Source organism: Sus scrofa, chromosome 9 (assembly GCF_054392235.1).
Source record: "Sus scrofa isolate SSC_HxYL_T2T_F1_AM1 chromosome 9, Sscrofa_HxYL_maternal_Yorkshire_Landrace_v2.0, whole genome shotgun sequence".
Classification (NCBI taxonomy): Eukaryota; Metazoa; Chordata; class Mammalia; order Artiodactyla; family Suidae; genus Sus; species Sus scrofa.
The window spans coordinates 133747153-133766904 of NC_139391.1; the positions used below are offsets into that span (position 1 = coordinate 133747153).

General features: G+C 40.2%; 2 protein-coding genes across 2 annotated transcripts in view; one reads left to right on the top strand and one right to left on the bottom strand.

Moving 5' to 3' along the window:
• Positions 1-19752, top strand: part of PTPN14 (protein tyrosine phosphatase non-receptor type 14) — a 365153-nt gene that overhangs the window by 95479 nt on the left and 249922 nt on the right. The gene's annotated exons all lie outside the window — the stretch shown is intronic.
• Positions 1-19752, bottom strand: part of CENPF (centromere protein F) — a 64356-nt gene that overhangs the window by 31866 nt on the left and 12738 nt on the right. The window contains exons 6-10 of the mRNA XM_003130395.7: positions 17694-17985; positions 16382-16584; positions 7132-7257; positions 6103-6231; positions 4769-4891 (exon numbers count right to left, since the gene is read on the bottom strand). Of these exons, the coding sequence (XP_003130443.5) occupies positions 4769-4891; positions 6103-6231; positions 7132-7257; positions 16382-16584; positions 17694-17985 (873 nt within the window). The remainder of the gene's footprint in view (positions 1-4768; positions 4892-6102; positions 6232-7131; positions 7258-16381; positions 16585-17693; positions 17986-19752) is intronic.

A 19752-nucleotide genomic window follows, 5' to 3' on the forward strand; every position in this document is an offset into this window, starting at 1 on the left:
GATGAAAGATGCCTCAAATTAAGACAGGGCTACAAACTAAGACAGAATCTCTGCCCTGAGGACGGGTCCCCGCCCGAGGGGGGCGGGGGGGAAGATATGATACCAATCACTAAATACACACCAGTTTGTGCTACACACTAAAGAGAGGTGAAGTGTGCTATGGGAAATCAGACGGCTGGAGCACGGACGGAAGGATTAATTCTAGGTGGAGGAATCTGAGCTTTCCCAGCGAAAGCAGATCCTTTGGGTACCCGACTAAGCACCCGTCCATTGATGTGCCTTGCAGTAGCAGAGACGCATCCACAGCCCCATTCTATTATCTAGGGAGATCTATTTTTCTGACTGTTAAAACCAAGCAATATTTGCATGCTAAATAAAAATGCTGCTTCTTATTAACTGCATGACTTGCATAATAAATATTATAAATCCTCTATCCATATTCCTCAACCTGCTGTTCAACCTTCAGTGATATTACAGCTGACAAGTATCTCAACCTCTATTATATGCCACCCTCTGGACCACTGGGAATTGGCATATACCATTACCATTACAAATTGACTGAACCAAGTCCTTCCTTCGTCAGGGCACAGGGGCAGTGGGAGTCATAAAGCTAACTTAAAAAAAAAAAAAAAAATACAGACTTGAAAAATAGGGGAAATTTTTGAATCTTAAAGAAACAATTAAGACCCATCTTCCAAAACCCTACTGCACCGTTAGAAAACAGATGGCCCTGGCAATGCAGAGCTGGAAGCCTGCCTTCAATTATCAGTCTGGTTACTACCAGCAGATGGGTACCCATGTAGCAAAGCCAAATTCAAGAAGAGGGAGAATCTGGCGGCTAGAAAGTACTTGAAAACTTGCTGGCAGCTACTGTATTCATGTATATATGTTCACTTCATCATCAAAATAAGACAGAGCCCCTTGCAGTTATATTCCTGTCTCTTTTGTTCTGATCCTACCTCCTTTTCACAAGTTCAAATGACCCTCTATTGAATTAAAAGGCCCGCTCCTACTCATCTTAAGACTGAGATGTTCACATTCATACCAGTCGGTGTGAAATTCTGCAAAGACTGAATGATCACGAAGGTGCAACAATGTTACTGACTTAAACTAGCATCTTTTGACTAGAAAATCTACACTCGCTTGTTTGCTCTTCAGGCTCAGGATAATCACCACTTCAAATGAGATCACAGATGTGAAAGGAAAAATACCTTAATGCACTTAAACAAGGGTAATGGAGCATCATTAGTTTTTGCTCCTACAATAAAATAGCAGCTAATTTTTCATGATCAATAGCGAAGATTAGTTGAATGATTTCAATATGAGAGTAACTAGAATGTTACCACCTGAGTTGACTTAGCATTTTTATTTTCCAACCTAGCAAATATTTTTTTACCCTAAAAAAAATCATCAAGTCAAATGGCATCTACATCTATAGGCATGACAAGAAAGCAGGTATGACACTGAGTGGAAAGCTGGGTGCGTCCCAGTAGGAGGAAGGAAGAGAAGGAGAGGGAAGGCCCTGGGGAGGGAGGGGGGCAACTTATGTTTATGTGCCTGTTTGTCTCTGTCCATCTCTGTCCATGACTGCACACATTTAAATGAATAGTAAGCTCAACGGAAAGATTAGCATGTCTTTACTCTGGAGCGAGCTCCGTAAATATTTTCAAACGAAGAAATGTTCAGCCAGTCCTGGGACCCAGCAGGGTTATAATGCTATGGCTGTGGCCAACCCAAGAATTTTAAAAGGCCAGAATTTAGAAAATGAACATCTGAAAATGGAGCTTGTAGGCTGCCATCCATCAGCAATTAGTTTTCTGCACAGCTTACAGCCACTTAAGACTTGATTGGGTAGCTCATTATCAACAATGAGTTAAGCATACAAGGGTATATTCTCCTAGGCATCTCTCGCAACCGCACATGATTTGCAAAAACTGGGCACCAGTCTGGAAAAACACAACAAAAATCCCTATAACCATAAGCCAGCATTAGAGCTTAGCAAGCAATTCCACCCAGATCAACTTTGGTTTAGGAGCAGCAAGGGAAGCATCCTTTCCTAGGGCCAGACAAAACAAATTTCAGTTACTGTGTGGCATTTTGTGGTCCCATCTATGAATGAAGCTTAATACGTCCCCTGCTGGAGCAAAGTCTGGATGGTGAATTGGGGATGGATGCAAAGGATGTGTTTTTCCCCTTCCACCTCATCATTCTTGCCTGCCAGACCGGGTGCCTTAGAGGACCCCATGTAATACAGGTCCCCATGCTCGGGAAGGTCCCCAAGCAAGTGTTCCCTCATCTTGGCTGTCAAATGATGGTATGTTATAGCCTAACCCCAGGGCTCTGGGGCTGGCACTAGATGCTGGATGAACAGTTTAGCTAAACCTTCCATTCACTTTGATGCTAGATGTTAACTTTACCCTTGATTGGGCCATTAAATCACGTTTCCAGCACTGATAACTTATTGTGAGCAGTTTATTAGTTTGCTAAACACAGACAAGGAGAATTTCGGTACAACTGTCACATTATTTCAGCATCCAAAACCTCTAAGTGTGCAAACTTGTTTGTACTTACTTACAATTAGATACAGAAAGACACCCAGAGTGACAGACCAGAACGGGCTACAATTCTGAATGTGAAAAACCTCAAATGCCCTGTCCTTTGCTCATCACTTTCTGTGCCTGTGGGTGACAGCAAACAGAGTTGGCATTGAAAGGCTATAGCCATTGTAAAGATCAAAGGGCCCTTAGGTGCTGGGCACAGGTCTAAGCACTTACCATACAATATTTAATTTAATCATTAATATAGCTCTGCAGGAAAAGTCAGACTCAGAAAGGGTAAGTCCTTGTCCCAAGGTCATACACCAGGGAGGTGGCAGAAAAGTGATGCAGTTTCAGATCTCACTTACTCTAAAGTCATCAACATTTTACCACAAAGTTATGTCACCAATCTGAGTAAATTGCTTTTCTGATTTCAATCCCAATTCAAAATGCAAGAGCCAGCTAAATCCTTTGAATTCTTGCTATCATCCTCAAAAGAAGGCGTGTGCACACATACACACACACACACACACACACAGAAAGACAAATACTAAATGAATTCCCTGGCCCTGCGCTAGACACTTTCACATGACAGCCCTGAGTGGACACAGCAATCAATGGAATATCAAGCGCCACGGGATCGGCATTTAACTCCGCAGGCTGCACGGTGGACAGCTCCACAGCTGACAAACCAGACCCCGTGGGGACGCACCAGTCTTCAGAAACACCTGCAAGACATGTCCAGCCCACTCCAGAGCCTTGGCCAGGCAAACCGTTTGCAAAGTGTTTGGACCCTCTCAACTAGACGATCGCTTTGACAAAATGTTTCCACCAGGCAGCCAGTGGAGTCGCAGGAGAGTTCCTGGCTGAAACGGAAGCTCACAGAGGGAAGAGTTCGGTGCCAGTCTGCCTGTGGAAATGTTAGCAGAAGCATCTGTTGGTTGGTCCCCACTGGCCAAAAGGCAAACATTTGTTTTGCTGAAACAAACGCTTCCATTTGAAAACGTTTGCCGATGAAACCATCATCTGATAGCAAGTTTTCTTCCGCTCCAATTGTTGGAGCGGTGGCCTCCTCTCTCCAGCATCATTACCCCTCTGCGGCTACAGCTGCTTTCACAACCTCTTCTGTGCTACCAACAGATGTTCTGGTTTTATGACCACAATCCACTCTTTAAAGCTCTGATGATAAGTACATTTAGTCTTGCCTCACCTGGATAAATCACTGGGTTTTAATAGAGAACTAAAGAAAAAAAATCTTGACAGTCGACAAAGTAATTGCAAAATATTTAAAAGATGAGTGAAAAGAATTCTATCCTGTGACATTTGATGGAGAAGAAACTTCTACTGTTCTTCTGCGCTTCTTTGTAAAACTATAATGCCGATTCGTGGCTCTATTCAAATTGTTTCAGGCTATTAACTGTCCCCAAATGGTTCTTAATTAGGGCCTTTAAAATAAACTTCAAGCCGCTAAATAAATGCAGAGAAAAGCAAAATAAAGGAAGTATGGATAAAATCCTATCAATTGAAGCAACATCAGTGCATCCTTGATCCGCGCTCCTGGGACCCACGTCTACCATTTTATGTCATTACCGTGACTCTCCAAAGACACTGTCAACCACGCTTGCACACACTCAGCACAAAGGTGGTGACTCTTGAAGCCAGAGTAATACAGTTTACAATTACTTGATGACTTTTTTTTTTTTTTTTTTGGCTTTTATTTTAGGGCCACACTTGCGGCATATGGAAGTTTCCAGGCCAGAGGTTGAATCTGAGCTACAGCTGCTGACCTACACCACAGCCCCTGCAATGTGGGATCCGAGCCGCATTTCAACCTACACCACAGATCATGGCAATGCTGGATCCTTAACCCACGGAGGGAGGCCAGGGATCGAACCCGCATCCTCATGGACCCTAGTCGGGATCATTAACCACTGAGCCACGAAGGGAACTCCCCATGCTTTTATAATAGCATTGAATCTAGAAACTCTCATCTGTCATAACTTTGGTTTATTTAAATCTATAACTTGGCACACGGTTTTTGTTATTTGGTGACCCGAAAGCCATCACCGATTTTGTTTCTTTCCATTCACAAAACACTTTGTAATGCTCTGGCAAGTAAAGAAGAACATGCAGCCATAATAAACCACTGGAAAATGGTGTGGAAAGTCTTTAGCCTCCCCACTTCCTTCTGCACAGAAGTGGCTGCGTACTCATCTCTGCTCCCCACTCACCTCAGTGCTTCTCCTCAGCTCATGTTCCTTGGTCTGACTCGCTTGTAAGGCCTGTTCGGTTCTGCCAAACTTTTGCTTAAATTCTTCCAAATTTTTTTCTAGCTGGTTCTTTATGGATGTGACCTGCGAAGAGAAAACAGGACAAAGCCTCACTTTAATTTGCTTTACGTTTAAAATAATTACTTATTCCTGAACAATGAAAAGGTCAGAGAAGCCGGGGGGCCAGTTGGGATGCCAGTGCAGAAACCCCGGTGAGAGGGGATGGGTCTTAGACCCCAGGCAGCGCTGGAGGTGGGGGAGGCCGTCAGATCGAGCATAAAATGTAAAGACAGACGCAATGTCAGGTTTATTCTTAGTAGAGAGGCATGTGGCACATGGAGGGCTTCTGCCAAGAGTGGCAAGAGTGGCTGACAAGAATCTATCCTCTGACATAGGTAATGGTGACAAGAGAAGCATGCCTTAAAATAATTCATTGTTGTACATTTATTCTATATAGATTTTGTGTTCTGACACAAAAAGATTAAATATACTATTCATCTGATACACACACATACACATGCAAGCAAATACACACACACAAGATACACATAACTACACACTCGTGCACACTGTGTGTGTGTGTGTGTGTGTAAACAAAGATAGAGCCAGCAGCAGAGGTTTAAAGGATTACTTTGCAGTGTAAAGAAAAAGAAAAAGCAAAAAAAGAAAGAAAGAAAAAGAGGAGGTGAAGATTCCAGGGAGGTTGTGGCCTGAGCGACAAATGGAGGAATGGAATTGCACTTTACTAGACAAGAAAGTCTAAGCAATGAACCAAGTTGGAGTTCGATGAATAACATGTTAAGGGTGAGATCCTATTAGACACATGAATGGAGATCTCAGGTGCCCACGCCCACGTCTCAAGTTCAGACCAGACAGCCAGGCTGGAAAGAGAAATATTGAGTGTGGCCATCACACAGATGACACATAATGCCATAAAACCAGATGAGACCATTTTTGCAGTGAGATAAATAAATTATAATTTTCGGTGCTTTGGATGAAAATTTGGGTGCATAAATACATGGGAGATTGCTCCCAACCTGGTTGCATGACCAAGAACCACTAGAATATCGGACACACCCACAGGCCTTCAGATCTGAGATCTGCTTCACTCTTCTCCTTCACTATTGAGAAAAACCAGACCCAGAAAGGTTCAGTTCGCTCTCCACTTGGAAAGGTAAGGAAAGTGAGGATAGAGCAGACTTTTCTGCAAAGGTATCATGTGTCTGCTCTGGTGCAGAAAGACACGCGTAAGGAAAGGAGGAGTTACACAGGAGGGGAGATGAGTGAGCACCTACTTTATCCAGTTCAGCCTGTAGGATGTTGCGCGTGTTCTTGGCTTGCTGTAGCTCCTGGGTGAGTTTGGCTTTCATCTGAGTGCACTCCTGGTCCAGGGTCTGGAAGGAACGCTGTTGACGGGAGAGCTCCTGCAAAGCGAAAGACAAATGCATCAAACTGACCCTGGTTAACAAGGGAGATCCCAGGATGAGACCCAGACATCCGCCAGGCAAACCTCTCCTGAAAGAGCAGGAGACCCTGGGAGCCAGGATGCAACCACTCAGTGATCAACACACCCAGCCTCACAGTTCCAGGCAGCAGATCCGGGTCTCTGAGCGGAGGAAGGAGTCCACCAAGAAAACACATGGAAACTGGCCTCTTCCCACCTCATCCTCATCTTAAATGAATAACCTCTGTTCTGAGTGTCCAGGGGCAAAAGGGCAGAGCTGAGCTACAACAGTCACAACTGGGCTAAGCTATCACAGTCATAAATGGGGTTTAACATGTCAAACACCACACGCCACTGACCCCTGAGAATGATAGGAAGTAGGTGCCACCGATTCACTCTGATAACCACACAGGGACACTGATGTACACGTCCAGTAGCTTTTATTGAGTCACTGTAGACCTACTTTCAGGCTAACTCATCTGAAGCCCTGTTTAGCACTCATGCAAGGGCATGTCCAGCCCTAACTTGTCTGCCAACCTCTTACTTCCCGACATCAGCTACCTTTCTAGTGTATTTGCCAAGCCACAGGCGTTAAAAACAGGTGGAAAATGTAATACAGTGTCCTTCACAGCACAGCGTGTTTGAAATAAAAATACAGTCCTTTCCTCCTCAGTATCAGATCTCAAAGAAATGAGAAACCATGGGTTAAAAAAAGAACACCCTGAATACGAAGTCCCTTCTCCAGTCAAAACCAAAAGACAGGAAAAGTATTTCCCTCCAGGGGCCTCCAGATGACCACACGGTCCTCTTTTCAAATGATCAGCTAGGAGAGCCCCCAAGAGCCTTCCGGACGAACTACTCATGGATTCCTTTCCCTTACCTCTTGGAACTCTTTTTCTTTTTCCTTGATTTTCTGTTCCAGAGAACATCTGGCACTTTCTGCATTTTGACGCTGACAGCTCAAATCTTCAGTGAGTTTTTTCAGTTTTTGTTCCAAAGCAGTACACTGACAACAAATGAAAGCATTCAATACAAAACTAAGTTATTCAAGGAGGGAAGCAAACATTTGGAACTTTGGAAAAGTTAGTCCCACGATCTGGTTCAAGTTTAACATTGCGTTGTGACATTTTTTTAATTTCACCAAAGGCTGGGTTTAAAACTATCAGTCAAGTACCAAAACCACTACAATTATTTTAGCACACATAAAATTTATATTTGGGAAACATTAGCAAGGATATAAAGCCTTAGACCATTTAAATAAATACTTCGTAGCTTGTGCCATGAAAGCACAAAGTCAGCATGTCTGAAGAATGATTCACCCAACGTTTTGTTGCATGGAAATGAGAGGTTAAAATGCAGTCATGTTGACCTGTGTAATTAGAGGCTGTAAAAAGAACCAGAGGGTACCCATTATCCTCATGTGTAATCTGTTTCAAGCATAATAGATTTTGTGAGAAATTTTAAATATTAACATGCCCCCTTCCACAATGCTCCCACTATGCCATTTTAAACGTCCGGAGGCTCATAGCCCTCCAGAGACTATCATAACTGGGTTTTAACCAAGCTGCCCTAGGTTCTTTAACACAAAGAACATTGTGTGCCTTTTTACAGAGCCAGGTATCTGTTTTTTAAAATTGAGCTACAGTTGATTTACAATGTTGTGTTAGTTTCAGGTGTACAGCCAAGTGATTCCATTACATATATATTCCTTTTCAGATTCTTTTTTCCATTATAGGTTATTAGAAGATATTGAATATCATTCCCTGTGCTATACAGTAGGTCCTTGTTGTTTATTTTATATACAGTAGTATGTATCTGTTAACCCAAACTCCCAATTTATCTGCTCCCCCTTTAGTAACCATAAATTCAGTTTCTATGTAAGTCTATGTAAGTTTTATAAATAGATTTATTTGTATCATTTTTTTAAGTCCCACATTACAAGTGGTATCATACATTTGTCTTTCTCTGTTTCACTTCATTTAGTATGATTATTTCTAGGTCCATTCATGTTGATGCAAATAATGGCATTATTTCATTCTTTTTTATGCATAGCCAGGTACCCCTAAAATATTGTTTTTTAAAGAACTAAATTAAAATTCAGGGTACTCTTCTAAAATTAAATTGGAACAAGAAGCCTTAAGTCTTCAAGTGTTAAAACTCCTCTAATCCTTCTCCAAGGTGCTCAAATCCTTGAGCTGCCCTATAAAACAACTCCAAAATCTCAGGTAAGAATAAGAACACCCCGTAATGGTGAGAGAGGAGTGGTTTGAAAGAAACGTGCCCCAATGTGGCAAATCTCTCCACTAATGTATTCTCCGAGACCCATTATAGTCCCATTTAGAACTATTAGAAATATTAAAACTATAACAGAGAATTCAGAGGAAAAGAAAACGCTATGTCAGACTTTGTTGGAAGGCCAGACACCAATTATTAACGAACCAAAGATGAAAAGATAGAGCTGGTCTGATTTTGCAAATATTAGAACTTTAAAAATACCAAATTCAAAAAGTAAAATATTGAGCCAGTGGCTCAAATTAATCCACCTACTTGGACATTTAAGACACCTTTGTCCTTGGACTTACTGTTTTTGGATTTTTAAATCCCCAAGGAAACATATGAAAGAAATTATTTCTAATAATATTATAAACTCAATAAATATTTATTATGAGCGTGCTATATGTCAAGCACTCTGCTAGACAAAATTCAGTGTCAAAAAAGTGATCTAAAACGTTGACAATTCTCAGGGGGGTAAAAAAAAAAAAAAACAAAACCCACCAGGTGGCAGAGTAGATTGTGAACCCTTTGTGCCCTCTGCTGGCACTCCCTCAAACTGCAACATATGCCACTACAGGATCACAGAATCAACAATTCTTTCTCAGAAACAGTAGGTTGGAGTTCCGCTGCGGCACACTGAAATTGGTGGTGTCTCTGGAGCACTGGGACGCAGGTTTGATCCCCAGCCCACCACAAGGGGTAGGTCTCACTGTGACTCAGATCTGATCCCTGGCCTAGGAACGCCATATGCCACTGGGCAGCCAAATAAATAAATAAATAAATAACAAAATAAACAAATTTTTAAAATATCATTTAAAAAGAAAAGGAAACAGTAGGTTAAGAAAAATCCTTTAGGAGATATTTATATTTGACTTAGATTTTTTTTTTGTTTCCTTGCTGATATCTATGATGCACAAACCACATGTAAGTACCTGACCACTAGGTGTCATGAGTGCTTCATAATACTCTTAAAAAAGGGTCCAGAGGAGTTTCTGCTGTGACTCAGCCGGTTAAAAACCTGACTAGTATCCATGAGGATGCGGGTTGGATCCCTGACCTCACTCAGTGGGTTAAAGATCCAGCACTGCCACAAGCTGCGATGTAATGTAGGTTGTGGATGCAGCTCAGATCTGACTTGCCGAGTGTGGCACAGGCAAGCAGCTGCAGCTCCAATTCAACCCCTAGCCTGGGAACCTCCATATGCTATAGGTGCAGCCCTAAAAAGACCAAAAAACAAAGAGGCAGGGGGGTCCAGAGCTCAAGTCCTGTAAAAATGCAGACTATATGAGCCTAGACACTCACTGCTCTGGGCCTGCATTTTAGCTGTGAAATACAGGTACAAAGTCCAGCTTTGCTGCCAGCCCCAGTGCTGTTTCTACATGAGTTCAAACCTTTCATCCCACATAGTTTGTAAAAACTTGGGAAAGAAGCATACTAGAAACAGCATATGTTCACCAAAGCACATGGTATTAATTTTGGTTAAATTAGCTCCATTTTATTAAACAGTATTAGCTCCATTTATTTAAAAATATAGGTAATTTTAATGGTAGATCAGGAAACAGCACAAACAAAGCATAATTTGATTTCAGCAACATATTGGACAAGGTCATATTATCTTTAGAGGCAAGATGGAGAAAGGTAGACTGACTTTTCAGTTAGATTTGTAGTTTATGGGGAAAAAAACAGAAACCAGAAAGCATTAAACAAATGAGCCTTTAAAACTTGGGCGGAAGTCTCTAATAGAAAGAAAGCCAGAGCTATGTTCTCAGCACTGTCCTAGCCAACAATTTTAATTCATGATCTGGTAAGAAGCGACATCAGCAAATATGTTAGAAGGATTTGGTGATCTTGTCACACCAAAACCAACAAGGCAAAATGTAAAAAGACACGTGTAATTCGTATCTATGAGAAGGTCTGACGTGGCAGAAACGTAACTGAAAATGAGTTTCACTGACAAGGAACTCAACATAATAAAAACAACTACTATTCTAAGTTCACATGCGCCAGGCACTATGCTAAAACCTTTATAAAAAATACCACAATCTTTACAACAATCCTGTGACAGAGGCATTATTATTAATACCATTTTATTAATAAGTCAACTGAAGTTCAGAAGGTAATTAAATAGCTCCACTGCAACACAGTCGGGATGTGGTAGAGCCAGGGCTCAAACTCAAGTCTTTCTAACTTAGAAAACCCATTTACAAACACAGGGTACACTTGGAGTTACCGTCATGGATCAGTGGTTAACGAATCCGACTGGGAACCATGAGGTTGTGGGTTCGATCCCTGGCCTTGCTCAGTGGGTTAAGGATCCGGTGTTGCCCTGAGCTGTGGTGTAGGTTGCAGACGTGCTCGGATCCCGCATTGCTGTGGCTCTGGCGTAGGCCGGCGACTACAGCTCTGATTCGACCCCTAGCCTAGGAATCTCCATATGCTGTGGGAGCGGCCCAAGAAATGGCAAAAAAGACAAAAAATAAATAAACAAACAAACACAGGGTACACAAAGAGAATAAATACATCAGTCAAGGGCGGTCATGTTCCTTCATACATGCAGTCCGTATTTATCGGGAGTTTCTCTGGACAAAGCACTGCACTGGACGAATTCTCATAATGCACCTGGACTGTCATTTCCAGGAAGGTGCGGAGATGAACGTTCCCTATTCCTCCCATCAAGAGGAATTCAAAACCCCGCACATTATGGTAAAACAAACATAGGAACACTCTGAAAAGAGAAGACAAAGCAGATTGACTAGGGACTTTGAGAAAGGAAAAACATTATGGTGTTGAAAGAAAAAAACCGTTAGCCCAGAATCCTATACCCTGTAGAAATATCTTCCAGGAATGAAGACGAAATCAAGATATTCCCAGATGAAAAAAAAAAAAAAAATTAGAGGATTTGTGGCCAGTACAAATACACTGAAAGAATGGCTAAAAGAAGTTCCCGCTGTGGCACAGTGGGTTAAGAATCCAGCTACAGAGGCTCAGGTTACTGCAGAGGTGCAGGTTCAATCCTGGCGCAGCGGGTTAAAGGATCTGGCATTGCTGTAGCTGTGGCACAGATCACAGCTGTGGCTCGGATTCAATCCCTGGTCCAGGAACTTCCATGTGCTGCAGGTGCAGCCATTAAAAAAATAGAAAAAGGAAAGAATGACTAAAGGAAGATCTCTCAACAGAAAGGAAATGAAAAAGGAAGGAAATATGGAAGCGATCAGGAAGGAAAGAAGAACAAATTAAATAAACAGTACCGGTATATACAAAAGCTTTCCTTCTCCAGTTTTCTAAATTATCTTTGACAAATGAAGCAAAAATTATAATGCTGTCTGATGTGGTTGTAAATGTATGAGAGAAAACACTTTAGAAAATTATACTATCAATATGGGCGGGTAAAAAGACAAAAAGAAGTAAATTTTTTTCTTTTCTTTTTTTTGGCTGTACACATGACATGCAGAAGTTTCCAGGCCAGGGATTGAATCCACGTCACAGCAACCTGAGCCACTGCAGTGACCATGCTGGATCCTTAACCCATTGTGCCACAAGGGAATTCACACTATTTTGTTTTTTTTTGTTTTTTGTTTTTTTGTTTTTTTTCTTTTTTGTTTTAGGGCTGTAGCCACGGCATACGGAGGTTCCCAGGCTAGGGATCCAATCAGAGCTATAGCTGCCAGCCTACACCACAGCCACAGCAATGCAGGATCTGAGCCACTTCTGCGACCTACACCACAGCTCATGGCAATATTGAATCCTTAACCCACTAAGCGAGGCCAGGGGTGGAACCCACAACTTCATGGTTACCAGTCAGGATTTGTTTCCACTGCGCCACAGTGGGAACTCCAAAAAAGAAGTAAATTTTCTATAATTTATTAAAGCTGGTAGAATGAAAACACCAATATATTGTGATAAATTATATGTCCATATACATTATCTAGAACAATTGCTATATAAAAGCTCTACAAAGAAATACACACACAAACACTACTGATAATTCAAAATGGAATTCTAAAAAATGTTTAAGCAGGCTATAGGAAGGCAGGGAAAATAAAGTTGAAAAATGAAAAACAAAAAATAAAATGGAAGACTTAAGCCATGGCATATCAATAATTACACTGAGTATAAATGGTCTAAATATACAAATTAAAAGACAGTGCTTAAAAAATGAATAGTGTTTTAAAAGGGTGGATTAAAAAAATACAACCCAACTATTTGCTGTCCACACAAAACTCACACTAAGCCTATTTTCTAATTTATAATTAGGTCTTATTTTTAAATTTAATAGAGAGAAGCTGAAAGTAAAAAAGACCAAAAAAACCTACACCAGGTAGACATTAATCAAAGGAATACTGCAGTGGCTCTATTACTACCAGATAAAGTAGACTTCAGAATAAAAAAAAATTATCAGTGATACTGAGGGCTATTACCTAACGATAAGCAGCAATCCATCAAGAAGACATAGCAATCCTAAACTGTATACATCAAACAACAACAGCAAAATAAGGGAAGCAAAAACTGATAGAACTGAAATGAGAAAGACAAATCAACAATTATGGGAGACTTCAACATCCTTCTTTCTCAACAATTTCTAAAGCAACTAGTGAGGAAATCAGCAAAAATATAGAGAAATTCAATAAAGAATATCAACCAGCAGGAACTAATGACATTTTTAGAACATTCCACCCAGCAAAAGGATATACATTTTTTCCCCAGGTGCCTATGAAACATACCAAGATAGCAGTTCCCGTTGTGGCGCAGCAGAAACAAATCCGACTAGGAACCATGAAGTTGTGGGTTCAATCTCTGGCCTTACTCAGTGGGTTAAGGACCCGGCATTGCCATGAGCTGTGGTATAGGTCGCAGATACAGCTCGGATCTGGCACAGCTGTGGCTGTGGTGCAGGCCAGCAGCTATAGTTCTAATTAGACCCCTAGCCTGGGAACCTCCATATGCTGTGGGTGTGGCCCTAAAAAGACAAAAAAAAAAAAAAAAGACACATAGCCCAGGCCATAAAATAAACCTCAACAAATTTAAAAGAACAGAAAATTTAGAGTATGTTCTCTGAACACAACAGAATCAAACCAGAAATCAATAATAGAAGAAAATCTCCAACCACTTGGAAATTAAATAATGTGCTTCTAAATAATCCATAGGTCTAAAAGGGAAGTCTCAAGAGAAAAAAATTATTTAATAAAGAATAAAAATTAAAATATATCAGAATTTGTAGGGCACAGTTAAAGCAATACTGAGAGGAAAATTTATAGCATTAAATGTCTGCATTAGAAAAGAAAAAAAGTCTCAAATCAATAATCTAAGCTTCTCACCTCAAAAACCGAGAAAAAGAAGAGCAAAATAAACCCAAAGCAAACAGAAGGAAACAGAGCAAAAAAATAAATGAAATTGAAAATAGGAAAATTACAGAGAAAAACCAATGAATTGAAGAGCTAACTCTTTGATAAGTTTAATAAAAAAAGAAACAAACAAAATTGACAAATTTCTAGCAATACTGACAAAGAGAAAAATAGAGAAGACACAATCAGAAATGAACACAGAATAAACCTGACCTACAGGCATCTAAAGAATAAGGAAATACTATGGACTCCACATACATAAATTTGACAATTTAGAGAAAATGGACCATTTCCTCTAAAATCACAAACTAACCCAACTCATTCAAAGTGAAATAAATAATTTTAATAGCTAAGTAACTTTTTAAAATTGAACCTGTAATTTTCTTTTTTCTCTTTTGAATTTGTAATTTTCAAACTCCCAAAAAAGAAATCTCCAGGCCTAGATAGTTTCCCAAAGAATTCTACCAAATGTATAAAGAAGAAATAACACCAGTCCTATACAATGTTTTCCAAAAATCACAAAAGAGAACCCTTCCCAGTTCATTTTATGAAGCTAGTATTACCTCTGATACAAATACCAAAGACAGTAAAAAAAGAAAATAGCTGAACAACAACATCCCTTATAAGTATAGACAGAGGAATCCTTAAAAAAATTACTGGCAAATAAAATTCAGAAATAAATAAAATGAATTATATACCATGACCAAGTAGGGTTTATTCCAAGGATGTAAGATATTTAAATATCTGAAAAGAAATCATTGTAACCTATTGTATTAGCAAGCTATTATTTTGTAAAACTATATTTGAATCTATAATTATCTTAACACAAAAAGATAAATTTGAGGAAAAAAAAGGACTTGTCCCAGGAACCAAACAGAAGATATAGGTCTATCTACCACAACGGTTTTTGCCTGCTGCCCCCCAACATATCTAGAGTTCATTAAAGGTAAATTCCATAGGCCCACTTTAGACATGGGTCTAACAAGATAAATTTTGCAAGGTTCTCAGTGGCTCTGGCAATATCTGAGTGTGGGAGCTACAGGGCGGGAACATAAATAATGACAAGAAAAGGGTCATAAAAGGGATGGAAGCCAGGAGGAGAGATCTCACTGCACTCCCAGGAGCTCACGGGATGAGGAATGTGTCAATGGAGGAGGGAATGCCAAGCAGAAAGGTAAACTGGATCAAACAAAGACTAGACCCAAGAAACACCAACTGACCTCTGTTAGTCCAAGGAGCATTCATTTTTCTCTACACTGGTCACCATGCACCCACTATCTATGTGACTGATATACCTGTGCTATGTCCCCCAAGAGGATAAAGTGCCACAAGGGCAGTGATTTTTGTCTGGTCTTTCAGTGCTCCATCCATCCCCAGTTGTAGAACAGTGCCTGACATAGAGTAAGCAGTTGATAAATACTTATCAAGTGATTATCACTGAATAAATGAATAATAGAAAGAGAAGAAAAGACTAGAGTGGTAGGCTAGGGGCCAAGCGATAACAAGAACCAAATAGAAACACCAAAAAGAAAAAAAAAAAAACAAGACAGCAATAGGAAAAAACAAAACAAAACCAAAAAACCCTCAAATACAGGCTAAGAAGCTTGGCTTTAATTAGGGTCTTAAGATTACTCAGCCATAAAAAAGAATGAAATAATGCCATTTGCAGCAACATGGATAGAACTACAGACTCTCATACTGAGTGAAGTAAGTCAGAAAGAGAAAGACAAATACCATATGATATCACTTATATCTGGAATCTAATACACAGCACAAATGAACCTTTCCACAGAAAAGAAAATCATAGACTTGAAAAACAGACTTGTAGTTGCCAAAGGGGAGGGGGAGGGAGTGGGATGGATTGGAAGCTTGGGGTTAATAGATGCAGACTACTGCCTTGGGAATGGATTAGCAATGAGAGCGCTGTGTAGCACTGGGAACTATGTCTAGTCACTTATGATGGAGCATGATAATGTGAGAAAATAGAATGTGTACATGTATGTATAACTGGGTCACCATGCTATACCGTAGAAAAAGAAATTGTATTGGGGAAATAACTATTTTAAAAAATGATAATAAAAGTGTAAAAAAGGCTTAAAAAAAAATTAAGTGTCAGGAGTGTATATACTGGACCCTACGAATAGATCTATCCAATTCTATCTCGTGTCCTAATCCTCTTTTAAAAGTCCATGATTTTATATGCCTCGTCTATGTCTCAGGCACCTGTCAGGTACTGTATACACATAATCTTTATACGTCACCCCCCTGAGATGTAAAAGAGAGAGTGACTTGCCCAGGTCTCTGGGCTGGGAAAATGTGCAGTCCAGATTTGACCCCAGCTCTACCCACCTCTAAAAGAATTAACTATTCAACTGCATCAGTACTGCCTAGAATATATTAATAAGGTTCATTGTCAACATTTATTTCATAAATCTAAAAGAAAAGTACTCTTTCTAAAGCACTGTATGAAAAAAAAAATGGAGAGTTATCAATAACTAATGAAAAGTCAAGTACCTTGGTTGACGCCTGGTCATACTGTGCTGTTGTTCTCACGAGCTCATCTCTGCTTTTGTTCAGAACTTTCTCTTTTTCGTTTAATTCTGCTTTTGCTTTTTCCAGCTGGACCTGCAATTCTTGAAGTTTATTCACTTGGCCTTTCATTTCTTTTTCTTGTCCTTGCAGACGTAGTTCCAGCTCCCCAATCTTGCTCCTCAGCTCTAAAATCATAAATAAAACCACACTTCAATTAATACATATTTTTCCACAGAGAAATTTACAGCTAAACTCAATGCATCAATCTGTTATTCTACTCTGAAATCTTTGGTGACTCAAATATAAACCAATTCAGAAATGACACAGCTACTTTAACTGGATTCAATTTCAGTGCTTAGTCTCCATTATTATTTGTATTCAAAAATCCTATAAAAGGCAGAAGAAACAAATTTTATTATGGTTTCACAGAGAAACTTGGGGGAGAAGATGCTTTTCTAAAATCATTAATAGTATCTTAATGAGACTGCAAAAGTGCATCACATCTAACCCCCTGCGTTTAAAATTACCATTTGGTTTTGTACACCAGAAAACTAATATTTGTTTTGTGCCCATATCAATGCAAATGAGTGCTGAGCAGTGAAAAATTCACCCTCCCATATTCTCTCGTAGTTTTACTTCCAGTAAAGAGCAAGACAGTGTGAACCCCCTCTACTGCCAAAATTAACAACAATTTTTTTCATTTCTTTCCCCACATATACACAATATTGGTTCCAATGGCATTGGCTGGGTGACAGCTCTCACCAGTGCATGCTGATGGTGATTTTCAATCTATCATAGTACTGGAAATTATCATAGTCTGCAGAGTAGATTCCAAAACACCACCTGGCACCCTTGGCTCTCAGCACCAGCATGGTACAGCAGCCAAGGTTACAGGTTTGCTCCCATATGGACAACCTGGCAGCACACAGCAAAGCTGTTCTGCAGACACAGGCCACACCTCTGGCCAAAACTGGCTTATTCTGTGGACCACAAAAGAAGCCAGGTGAGAAGCCTGGGGAGTGTCAACTGTAACCCACCTCCTCGTTGTCCCACTTCAGGAAAGTCAAAGCCACTTACCCTACTTTGGAAGGCTTCAGGGCATTTAAGGACAAATAAAGATCCCTCTCAAAATGGGGCTGTCTTTGCTCATCATCACAAAGACAGTATTTCACCAGACTGGGATGCTGACCACTAGTGAGTCCAACAAAATGCATCAGCATTTTCTAGGACTAAAAGTGTCTGGAATCACCTCTGGAATTGTCTCAGGAAAATTTAATTTAGCTCAAGAAGGTACCTTGATTCTGGGCTTTTAGTTGATCCAAAAGATGAGAACTGCTAGAATTGTCACAGAAACTGCTATTAGCATCTCTTTTCCCTATCTGCAGAATTGATCTACTTGGAGTCACCTCCTGTTCCTCAGAACAATAAGATGCAGAGAAATCTCTCCTAATTGGAGTTTTTAGAGCATTGGATGAAAGACGACTTGGGGTCTTTTCTTGCTGCCAGGAGAACACAGATGATGAAGCCTGATGTCGGGCAATGTCCCGGTGATTCATGGTGCTTTGGGGAACAGCCTGGCTCGCTTTCTGTAAAAATAAAAACTCTTTAGAGCCCTTTAGAAGTCAAATACTTAAGACTATGTACTAGACTGAGCAAAGTAAATAAATTCATGGTCACCAAAGGGGAAAGCTGAGGGAAAGATAAATTGGGAGTTTGAGATTAGCAGATACACACTATTATACATAAAAGAGACAAACAACAAGGCCCTATTGTGTTGCATGGTGAACTATATTCAATATCCTGTAATAAACTACAATGGAAAAGAATCTAAAAAGAATATATATATGTATATGTATAATTGAATCATTTTGCTGTACCCTTGAAACTAATACAACATTGTAAATCTACTATACTGCAATTTAAAAACAAATTTAAAAAAGACTACAGGTTTATTTTATTTTATTTGTCTTTCGTCATTTTAGGGCCGCACCCGTGACATATGGAGGTTCCTAGGCTAGGGGTCTCAGCAGAGCCACAGCAACGCCAGATCCGAGCCGAGTCTGTGACCTACACCACAGCTCACGGCAACACTGGGTCTTTAACTCACTGAGAGAGGCCAGGGATTGAACCCGCAACTTCACGGTTCCTAGTCAGATTCGTGTTCTGCTGCGCCAGAGCGGGAACCTCCAGGTTTATTTTAAAGTAGAACATAAAGCTGTGCCAAGAAGGTAGCACTTCCCCTGTGTACTCAGGCAAGAGAATTCATTAAGTCAAGGGAACCACTGAGTCCCAGTACCCCCTGAACTTTCTAACAGTGAGACTAAGCCCTGAAGGGTGAAGCCAGTACCATCTGAGGCCCAGCCTATTTTGCATGGACTCAGTTGCTCTATTTATTCTGCATCCCTCATATACTTCATCAAAACACAGCTGAGTACTCAGCGCCATTCTGAATTCTGACATTGGATTTTCCTTTGCCTCTCCTTGGTCACCTCGCCTGCAGCTGTGCACAGAGCGACTCAAAACTGAATTCGTACCTAAAGAACTCTTTCAAGAATCTCACATTCCACCATACCACTCCCCCCAAAGTGTCATGTGAGGTATTTGGTATTCTATAGTACACATCTGTGGATTTTCTGCTATTTTGAATTCTTTTTGTTCTTCCCTTTCTGTTCTTGCCTCCATTCTGACAAATATCGTGGTGTGGCCGTAGATGCTGAGTTAAATTTTTTATAGCAAAGCTTTTCTTGCCACAGGGAGAGGTTTAATGTTTTTGGAGACTCACAGACCTCCACAAAATAACTCTGAAAACAGATGTCAAGGGGAAGAATGGATACCAATGACTGAATTAGATAACAAAGCATGTGATATTTCCAAGGCAAACCAGAGAATTAGTGTTTCATTTTTATGCATCTTGATAAGCAATGCCTTTGCTGCACATCTAAACCTCAAAACAAAGGTTAAAGGCATAAAAAGAATTAAAATTGTTAGAGTTCTAATAGGTACTTTTTTTCAAAAGGTACTTTTTGACCCTCAATATTTACCACTTATAAATCCAGCCTTAAACTCTTTGCTAAGTTGTGCCATCTCGCCAAGTTCATATGTTTAGTGGAAGTGTCCCATTAAGTGCCAAACTGCAATTATTTTTTTAAATGAATAACATCATGTGAGCAGAAATGGTAAAAGTATACTCTATGGATACCAGGTTATTTTCAGGATCAGTCCTGAAACTAAAAGCTGAGATTTCTAAAACCTACATTTTGTTTATGCTGTTGATATGAAGCAAATCTTTTCACCCGCCCCTCTCTGCTTTTTCTACCCATATCATAAGGGCGTTTCAAACCCTTGTCAGCAAC